Source organism: Sorghum bicolor, chromosome 2 (genome assembly GCF_000003195.3).
Source record: "Sorghum bicolor cultivar BTx623 chromosome 2, Sorghum_bicolor_NCBIv3, whole genome shotgun sequence".
Lineage (NCBI taxonomy): Eukaryota > Viridiplantae > Streptophyta > Magnoliopsida > Poales > Poaceae > Sorghum > Sorghum bicolor.
Genome location: NC_012871.2, coordinates 74,893,462 through 74,904,545, shown reverse-complemented (window position 1 = coordinate 74,904,545; position 11,084 = coordinate 74,893,462). Strand labels below are relative to the sequence as shown.

The 11,084-nt window shown below is 44.6% G+C and overlaps 1 protein-coding gene across 1 annotated transcript; it reads right to left on the bottom strand.

Moving 5' to 3' along the window:
- LOC8072214 (ervatamin-B) lies at positions 7,269-8,700 on the bottom strand. The gene is made up of 3 exons (XM_002461079.1): positions 8,208-8,700; positions 7,741-7,985; positions 7,269-7,619 (listed from the first exon to the last, which is right to left on the bottom strand). The coding sequence occupies exons 1-3, from the start codon at positions 8,698-8,700 to the stop codon at positions 7,269-7,271; spliced, it is 1,089 nt and encodes a 362-aa protein (XP_002461124.1).

Here is an 11,084-nt window from a genome sequence, read left to right as displayed (position 1 = left end):
GAGTGCGGCGCTCGGGGTCGGACTATTGGGGTACTGGCTAGGTAGGGTTCGCGAGTGCAGGAAAGGGGTGAGTGAGTGACTGTGTGTTAATGAGCTGGGTTGTTTTCATTTTCCATCTTGGGCTGTACCAAAATTCGATTATTACGGGTCTATTCGGAGGGTCAGAATCGAAATAACCGTACTAAATTCAGTTCCTGGGAATCTGGAACCGAATTTGGAACCGGAACCATTCGGTTCGGTTACTTCGGTTCTGGTTCCGGTTATTTCGGTTCGGTTCTCAGTTCTTGGTTTTTTTTTGCCAGATTGACTGGGACCTACCAACTACCCAGATGTTTAATTACGTGCATGATGACGTGTAGGTGTATGAGACTCATCTATGCATATATATAATAAAATAAAAATCTATTTCCTCCTTTTGTTTATTATCAACATGTCGTCGTGAAACATCATAAAAGAATGTCACGTTTAATTTGTGTCTAAGCTAGCTTAGTTTGTGTCAAATTTGTCAGCCATTTAACAATGTTTTTTTCTCTCATAACAAAACAGCTAACAATACATTCAAACATGACTTATCATATGAAGCGAATAGGTCGAGAGAGAGTACAATTAATATAAAGACATTCCTAAGCTTATACCCATAATCATACTTATTTAAATTCAGCGCCATGAGTCAAACCACGACCTAAAGTGCTACTAAATCTCTTGTAACTACTAAGCTACAGACCCTTTTGCTAACATAGTGAATTTAAATCTTCTTTCATGCATGGTGGGCCAAGGGAGAGAGAGAGAGAGAGAGAGAGAGAGAGAGAGGCAGATTGATCATTTGGCATGCGTGGGAGAATTAACGGTCTGTTTGGAATAGTTCCGCAAATAGGTGCATCTCTATAAACTGTGCTCTAGAAAATAGATAAAGTTTGTGAAACGGTTCTAATCCAAACAAATCCTAAGGAAGAATTAACTCAAGAGAGACAAGATTACATCGTTAGATAGATATATCCGTTTATTTATGTGTATATTAGCATGCATCGTCTATCTAGTACTCTATTGTTCCAAAATAAATGACATTTTTTTACTTTTAAATATCGTATTTGACTATTTGTCTTATTTATTTTTTCTATAAATTATAAAATAAATAAATTATTATTAAAGTATTTCCAATGATAAAACCACAGTCCAAGCATCAGCCGGGCGGGGGTTCTTGATGGGATATATGGGGTATATGGTGATGCCATTAGTGACCTTCCTGGGTGCCTACCTAACTTTGGGTTTGGGCGTTCGGGTTACCTGATTAGTTCAGGTCAGGTAATTTGGGTTTTGGATTTTTTGGGTAATGAGAATTGTTATCCGATAGTAGCTCCGAAAAATTACTACCCGCAAATTCAGGTTCGGGTTCGGGTAATACCCAATATACTCGAAATATATAAAATCACAAAAAAACACTCAAACAATATATAATTTTACATACAACTAGAAATAGACATAATAATTTATAATTGATAACTTCAAGTTTTCAACCGACCTTGCAGTTCATCACATTGTCACAGCAATGATACTTAGTAGTCTTATGCAAATGCAACATTCAGATTCAAGTGCAAAACAAGACACACAAAGACATATATAGTTACTAACTACTAATACTGACAAGATAGAAGGCATAAATAAGAAAGTTCAAGCTTTCAAGGCGTTAAGGGCAGTCCCAATGGATAAAACCAAACACGGTTTCCATTACAGCCACATCAGCAAGAAATCATCTAAGAAACTATCTCACACAATGCAGATGTCTTCGTGTAATAAATGTTACATTTTTCTCTTTCTCTCTCCAAATTTAATTTTCCTCCTGAACTAGTATATCTCTTCTTCCTCGAGAAGAAGCACAAGCACAGCAGTACGATAAGCGGTCTACGCAACGGCAGCAGCCTGGGCGACAAGCACAACACAACGAGCGCGAGCACAAGCACAGACACGGCACGACGGCGGGGGCGCGAGCACAAGCACAGTACGACGATGACGATGGCCTCGAGAAGATGCACAACCGCAGAAGCACAGCACGATGAGCATCCTGGGTGATGGCGGCGCGCGCGGTGAAACGCAGCCTAAGCGGACAGTGGCACTGCCTGAGCGAACATAAGCAACCTGGGCAATGACGGCACGACACGACGTGTGCGGACGCGAGCGATCTGGAAAACGACGGTGCGACCTTTGCCGAAGCCGAGCGTCCTGGAACGACAGTGCGGCCTATGCGGAGTCGATGTGGGCGACCAACATCGGCGTACACGAGCGCAGACGAGCGGGTTAGCAGCAGGCGGCCGCGGCGGCATGGCCAGCGTGGGCGAGCGGTGCCGATGTACGCGACCGCAGGCAAGCGGGGACAGCCGTCGTAGGCCGAGCGGCCGAGCAAAGTCACCGTATGCGAGTGCATCGAGCAGGACAGCGTGGTCGAGCACTGCCAGAGTAGGCGGCCGCATGAGGTAGAAACGGGTGGTTTCTTCCCAACGGTGTTTTCATCGTGTCTTCGTACATTGGGCCGAGGGAAGACATCGTTTCCTGTTGAAGAAACGATTTCCTTTTTCATTCTCTTTCCTCATTATTTTGCTTGCCATGTCAGCATTTTACTTAGGTGGCATCTCATTTAATAAAGATAGAAACTATCATTAATATCCATTGTGACTGCCCTAAGCATGCTGCCTGGTGCGTGCCAGCTAGTAGGCAGAGTTTGGGTAACAGGTAGTTCGAGTACTGGGCGTCGTTACCTGAATTACATAATATAAATTTGGGTAATAGAATTCACTATCCGAACTAGATATCGGATAGTGTGGGTTTGGGTACTTCGGGTTCGGATCCAAAATAGTTCGGGTTCGGGTAATATGCCCAGGCCTATGTCGACATCGTGCTTTAATTAGGTGTGGATGTATGGCTCGCCTCAGTCGGCGCCCCACGAGTTGTTGATGATCCAGTGTAGTTCTGCGTGGTTCAGCGACGTCCCGCAGGGCCCCGTGAAGACGCCCAGTATCGGTGTAGTAGCCGATGCCACAGGCGTCGATAAGCATGGACACCGGCTGGCGGCACAATGCCTGCTTTAGAGCGGCCTGGTCGGCGTCGCTATGACGTACTCCCTCAATTCTGAACTATAAGTTATTCTAAGAATCTTAAAGAGTCAAAATATTTTTAAGTTTAACCAAAACTATATAAAGAAATTCTAAAATTTATAACATAAAGTGAGTATATTATGAAAATATAATTAAGGGGGGAATATAATGATACTTAGTTGGTATCTTAATAATTATTATTTTATCATATAAATTTGATTAAACTTAAGGTAGTTTGACTTTTCAAGATTTTTAGAATAACTTACACAGTTTGGAACGGAGTGAGGGTATATGCTGCCGATCTTCACCACCGGAGGCTTTTTGTGCAGCATGCAACTCTTCTCAAGAAAAATGCAAGAGTATGCACAGTGATGAAAAACAACAGCAACGAATGGACATGTATTCTCACCTTGTCGGGGCAAATGCTGCTGGGCGTAGTAGCCGCTGGCGAGTCATGTCGCACTGGTCCAGGCCGGGTTAGAGCGTTACACTGATGGCGTACAGTAACGCATATATAGTAAGTGTATGTACCCACCGAACCAGCGATGAAGCCAGCAGTGGGGCTAGGGGGGCTCCAGCCCCCCCTACCGCTGCTGGCTCAGTGAAATTTCTAGTGCTCTTCTTCTAATTTTAGACACAAATTTATAAGGTAGGGTGGGCTGAGAATTTTATTTTTTAAGATATATTTTGTGAATTTCATCATTAATCTATATTAACGAGGGGTAATAGTAGAGCTAAGTTAATGTAGAACTTTTGTTCAGCCCCCCTAAATTTTTTCCTGGCTTCGTCCCTGCACCGAACGGCGCAGTCGCCGGCGCCGGCCGGAGCGGTCGAGCATCTGCTGCTCCGACAGCGTCAGCAGGTTCACCGTCACGATCGTGTTGATGCTCTCCAGTCCACCGCGCCCACCGGTGGCGCCGAGAAAAGCCCAGCAGCTCCCACACAGTCCTTGGTTCTTCACGGCGGTGACAGCAGCTCCATGGTCTCTCTCCAGTACGACCCACGCGCGTCGGGTGCATCACCAACGGCAAGCGCGCGGCGGCTGCGTGCTCGCCGGACACGCGCACTACGCCACTGGGAGCCTGGCGGCGGCGGCGTCCTTGGAATCAGGATCGACGAGACCTTGGCGCCGGTGTACTCCTCCTGGTACCGGCCGGTCAGGTCGGCGAACTTGTTGAGGCCGAGCTTGTAGAGGGCACATCATCCTTCCTCTTGTTGAGCTCGTTGATGCGCTTGTGTGGGCGTTCGCCTTGAACGCCTCGAACTTGCTCTGCTTCTCAGAGAGGTCCCGCGACAGTGCGACACGGTGTTCGCGCTGCGCTACCGCTCTCGTACAGGCTCCTCCGACTCCAGGTCCTGGTCCGTCCGTCAGCAGGGACACCCTTCGCCGCTACGGCCATGCATGGCCAGCGTCGCCAGCTGCAGTCCCACTCGTCGTCACCGATCGACACGTTGCCGGCGGTGATGACCGGCGCGCGGCGGCTGCTCCTCGGACGAGACACTGTGTGCGTTTGGGAAACTCCGACCACTTGAGTATTGATGATGTCGCGCTCGATCGGCTCTCGTAGGTTCCACATGCTCTCCTCCGACTCCCGGTCCTTGTCCGTCAACGGACAACGACGGTGCACAGCCACCACGGTCATGACCACTCCAGCCAGCGCTGCGCTGCTGCCAACACAACCACTCCCATCGTCTACTGCACGTTCAACGTCTCCCTGTATGTGCTAGTAATACAGCTGCCACTTCACATTAGCCTTGGAAAAAAAAAACCGAGAACCAAGTACCAAACAGAAAATACCGAGAACAGAATTTTTCGGTACCTTATTCGGTTCCTAATTCCCAGACGGTTCCTAATTCCCAGAACCGAAACTACTAAGATAAATTTGTCCTAATTCCCAGACGGTTCCTAATTCCCAGAACCGAAACTACTAAGATAAATTTGGTTCTTTATTACCTCAGGGAACCAAATTTATCGAATTACCTAAAATATGCTGAGTTTGAGTATTGTTAGTATTGCCAATTTTGTGTTAAGCCTCTGACACTGGTATACAGGTGGGCTATAGACCTGGCTAAAAAAAACCCTTTTCTTCAGGTTTCCCAATGCAAGAACTAAAGGTAATCCCTAGTCATGCAATTAGGACTAAAGCCTATCCTCGAAATTAATCCTGAAAGACTGCTATTGCTATCCCTTGCCTCACATATAACTTCCTTACCAACTTAACTGCACACCACATCTAACAAAGACCTAGACGCACTTCTTTTAAATTAACTCGTGAGGGATCTTTAGTCCTAGGAGAAAGACCTTTAGTCCGAGTGTGTGACACCAACCGAGACTAAAGAATAGTCCTGGGACTAAAGATTAGAGGACCTTTAGTCCGGATTAGTAACACCAACCGAAACTAATGGGTGACTTTTAGTCCCGGTTTAAATCACAGACCGGAATTAAAGGTTCCTACTATAAAAGTATGTTGCACTATCTGTTCAGCAGACGATTTTAGTCTAAATTCCTTATTAGTCTTGGGTCAAATGTCGGATGGGACTAAAAGCCAAGATCAAAAGTTGCTCTCTGCTAGTGTGAAATTTTTTGTGAGATCATAGAATAGAAGTGAAAGAAATACAATTATTTGTGGGATGGAAGGAGTAGTCATTAGCATGCGTTTTTGTTGAAATTTTTCATTTTTAATCCTTTTTATTTAAATCTTATTTAAAAACAGGTCCACTTATTATTTTTATTTTTATTTTAACTCTCTTAGTTGCGCGTACCGCGGTATGATCCACCACGTTGGAAAAACAACAATTTCCACATAAAAACCTTGTTACACCACTCTCGCGTCAATAGAAGTGAGTTCATTGGCTTGACGGCACACAAACCATCAATGTGAATATTGCCATCGCTCTACCGGCATGCAGTGGCTTGAACACTGTCATTTATTCATGAACTCGCCATTACTTGTCCATGCCATGACACAAACTTTCAGCTCTTCCCATTTTGAACGGAAACCATGGGTCGCAAGAGCTAGATACACTTGTAGAGAAAAAGACTTTCGGTTTAGCATATTAGTCCCGATTAGAATTGGATTCATGACTAATCCAAATTTGAATGGGATCCGGGACTAATGTCATTTAGTCTCGGTTGGTATTACTAACTAAACGACCTACAATAGTCTCAGTTGGTATTACCAACCCAGACTAAAAAGTCTTAATCCTTTAGTCCCGGTTGATAACATTAATCCAAATAAAAGGGTGGCCTTTAGTTCCTGTTGGTGTCACCTACCCGTACTAAAACTCTCTCACCCGAAACTAAATGTCTTTCATGAGTGAATTCAAAAGGAGAGCGCTTAGGCGTGAGACAAGACGTCCTAAGTTCTCAAATTTCACACACCCAAGAGGGGGCGATCTCCAGAATTTAATTATTTTTTGTCTTGAGGATGTGTTACTTCTAAGTTCTAACATCAATGCCGAAAAACGCCTGACTAATTATTTATTTGATTGCAGCTCTTACTTGTTCTTTTCTAAACTTGATCTTACTTGTTTATTTACTTATACTTCTTCTCGCTTCGTTTTTAAGTTAGATGTCGTCTACGTATTTGCATCCGGTGGATGACATACCATGAGGAGACCCAAGCAAAAGAAAGAATTAACTTCGCTGTGTTAGCGAAAGATTATGTAGCCTAATGGTTATAAAAGCTTTAGAAGCACCTTAAATCCTGTGTTCAACTTCTTGTAGGAGAAAATTCAAATAGATTTGCTTGTGCCTACGAGTTGGTAGGTCATGACACTGTGGTTGATAAATTTTCTGGGCCAGCATGTTTAACGTCTTTTGTCTTAATACAATGCCTAGGGGAGGTCATTATACCCCTAGCTAGTCGAGTTTTTTTTTAAAAAAAAACCTGCAGTGTCATAGATCGAGATGCGCAAAGTGTGCACACTCCCTTTAAAGAGAACTAGCTCAAACATAAATTAAACGTGGCATTCTTTCATGATATTTCACATCAACACATCTGACAATAAAGACAAAAAAAGAGAAAGTAGCTTTTTATTTTATTATATATATGCGTAGGTGAGTTTGTGTGTACACCTACTCATCATCATGCATGTAATTAAACATCTGGGTAGTAGGTACGTCTCAGGAGCTAGCAGCCACGGGAGGCGGCGACGGGCACCACGCACAGACAGGGCCGGTCAATTCTTGATGGGGTACATGGGCCTCATGTACATGCCGCAGAGACCCGCTTTGCTACGCACATGACGCTTCATCCGAATGTAGCCATTCTCGCCCCAGCCCTTACCCCACGAGTTCTTAACGATCCAATAGTCGATACCGTTCGCTGTAGTTCCGTAGCCCACGACCACGACCACGTGGTTTAGACGTGTCCCGCAAGGGCCTGTGAAGACACCCTTACTGTAGCGGCTGAAGGCGTGGTTGGCTTCAATGAGGATGGCCACCGGCTGCTTGTACACGCGGCACTTCAACTTCGCCTCGGTGGTGTCTCTCATCATTCTCTTACCGTCGATCTTCACCACATGCTTCCTCTGCAGCCGGGTCGGACATGCAGAATGCAATTAGAATTAAGATTGATATATATTTTTTTTCCTTCTCAAAACTGTTTGTACTATATTATATATATATATATATGTGTGTGTGTGCACGCACCGGATTGAATCTGCACTTCTTCTTCTCGGCAACGTATGCGGGATAGTATGGAGGATGTCCCTGGTGGTCTAGGGCCAACCCAGGCCTCTTGGCATGATCGAATGCCTTGTACGGGTCCCCACCTTTACAGGTCCCGGCGCCGGAGCAGTCGAGCACCTCTTGCTCCGACAGTGACTTTAGTTTCCCTGTCTTGATTGCGTTGATGCCCTCCACAGCACCCACCATCCCGAAAACCCAACAGCTCCCTGCAAGCATGCATGCATAATATACACCACAGATTTTTAACATATACTATATACGTATATGGAAATAATCCTCTAATTAAATTGTAAGTTGATATTTAGATATAGCACGTACGTACGTATTTAGTTATAAATTAAAGCATGCGTAGCAAAAAGTTATATATATACTATAAAAAGTCAGAACATGCATGCATGGAAAACTATATATATACACGTAGTACGCACAGCATTTTTTTTGGTTCTTCACTGGAGTGACAGCTCCGTGGCGTCTCCAGTCCCACTTGCACGGCACCTTCTTGTTGGCGGCGGAGGCCAGCAGCTCATCGTCGTCGTCGTCGTCGATCATGCCACTGCTGAGGCTAACATTGCCGGTGTCTTCGAGCAAGGCTCCGGTGTACATGCCGCTGTCGAACTCCTCGTCGGTCAAGTCGGAGAACTGGTTGAGGCCGAGCTTGTACGACTCGTTCTCCCTCTTGTTGAACTCGTTGATGTGCCTAGCGTTCTCCTTGAACGTGTCGAACCTGCTCGGCTTCTCAACGTGGTCCAGTGACCCGTTGTACACGCTGCGCCACCTCTGGTATAGGTTCATCATGCTGGCCTCCGACTCTAGGTCCTTGTCCATCACCGGCACGAGTTCTGCCGCCGCCATGGCCACCATTGCTACCAGCAGCACTGCTGCTGCCAACACAACCCCTCCCATCCTCTGCACCTTCACCATGATCCGTACACTACTCTGCAGATAGACCGGCTTTGTATATATTGCTTATGTTGTTGTCTGGCTACTATGTTTGTGCATGCGTCTATTTATAGAGCTCCATCCGTCGTTAGAGATTGAAAACCTGCGATCAAAAACCTCATGTCAGATGACCGTACACGTACGTGGAGTGGCGTTCTCTAGATAGTCAATGAAGAAGCGTATTAGTCAACATGGATGGAAATTTAAATCACAGTGCACGAATTTTGCATAACAAAATGTCTTTGGATGCCTTGTATACATGGCCAACGCTTAAATGGTCCTGTGGTACATCATGCGTACGTACGTAACTGAGCTAGTTTGATCAATTTTGGTGTAAAATGAGTCTCTAATAATAGAAGAATGTCTGTCGACCTCTCCTTCCCTCTACACTGTCCTCTGGCTCGTACGTCCTCTCCTCTCTCTCCCCGTGCAATGTGGGACTGGAGCAATAAAAATTAACCTCCTTCTGCTTAATACTGTTATTACCTCTAGCAGTCTAGCTAGAGAGCAACTCCACAAGAGTCCGTTTAAATAGAGATGTCAAGTTACATGATTTTAGTTTATTGATGAGGAAACTGGAGGAGTGAAGAGCCGAAGTTTTCTTAAAACCGGCCAAGAGGATTACACAGACAATACGAAGAAATGAGAGACAGGGAAGGAATTCAGAGGAGGAATTCTCAAGAAAGAAAAAAGAAACAAAGAAAATTAAGGCTATTACACAGCGTGACCTATCCAGGATTTTAGTCATTATCTAAGATAAAAAACACACCAAATTAATAAAAAGTAAAACACTGCAACAAGATTTTCTAAATATTTTTCATTTTTCATAACTAAAACTGCCACGTAATCATGTTTTTCTTCGATATCGGATTCCGTGCATGGCGCCTATCCCCTACCCATGTTGGCCAAGGCAGCAGGCAGAGAGGTGTTCCCATGCATGACTACTCGCTCGCTAGGTCGCGCGTCGTGCGGCACTTGCACCAGGAGAGAGGACACGTACGGGCCGCAGGACAATGGAGAGGAAAAAAAAGCACGGAAGAGACCAATAGACATTCTAGTATTGGAGACTCATTTTACACCAAAAATGATCCAACTACCTCAGGTACGTACGTACGTATGCTGTACCAAGGCCTTGTTTAGTTCCAAAATTTTTTGCAAAATAGGAATAGTAGTACTTTTGTTTGTATTTGACAAATATTGTTCAATTATGGACTAACTAGGCTCAAAAGATTCGTCTCGTCAATTCCGACCAAACTGTGTAATTAGTTTTTATTTTCATGTATATTTAATACTCCATGCATATGTCTAAAGATTCGATGTGACGGGAAATCTGAAAAATTTTGCAAAATTTTTGGGAACTAAACAAGGCCCAAACAGGGCCATTAAGCGTTAGCCATGTATACAAGGCATCCAACGACATTTTTTGTTATGCAAAATTCTCTTGCAGTGTGATTAGAATTTCCATCTATGTTGACTTAGTATACTACGGCCTTGTTTAGTTCATCCTGAAAACCAAAAAGTTTTCAAGATTCACCGTCACATCGAATCTTATGGTACATGCATGAAACATTAAATATAGACGAAAACAAAAATCAATTACACAGTTTAGCTGGAAATCACGAGACGAATCTTTTGATCCTAGTTAGTCCATGATTGGATAATATTTGTCACAAACAAACGAAAGTGCTACAGTACCGAAAACTTTTCACTTTTCGCAACTAAACAAGGCCTACTTCATTGACTATCTAGAGAACGTCACTCCACGTGCATACGGTTATCCCCTCAGTCCTGAGTTTTTTTTAGCGTTCACTGGATTTTTTTTTTCAAAAATCACGCTAGAGCGTGTATTGCTTTAAGGGAAAAAGGAGTTCGATACAAAGCTAGGGGTGCCAGCGGCGAGATGCCTCGAGCCACCCCTAGCCAAGAAACACAGACAGAAGGCACCGGATAGAACGGTGGAACTTCGAGTGATGTACTAGGGATTACACGGCTTTGCGACTGGAGATGGCAAACCCCCGGGCTACTCGTCGCAGTAAGTCCCAACGAACAGGGCCGCGAGCTTCACACACCCTCTAACAACAGCTGATCTGATGTATAAATAGACGCATGCACAAACATAGTAGCCACAAGCAATATATACATATAGTCGGTCGATTGGGAGACGATGATCACGATGAAGGTGTAGAGGATGGGAGGGGTTGTAGTGTTGACAACAGCAGTAGTGCTGCTGGCCAGCTGCAGTCGTGGACGTGGCGACGGAAGAACTCGTGCCGGTGACGGACAAGGACCTAGAGTCGAACGCTGTTACACTAGTACATGGGCATATTATACAGGCGGTTGGTAACCTATTTTTATTGGTATTTTTC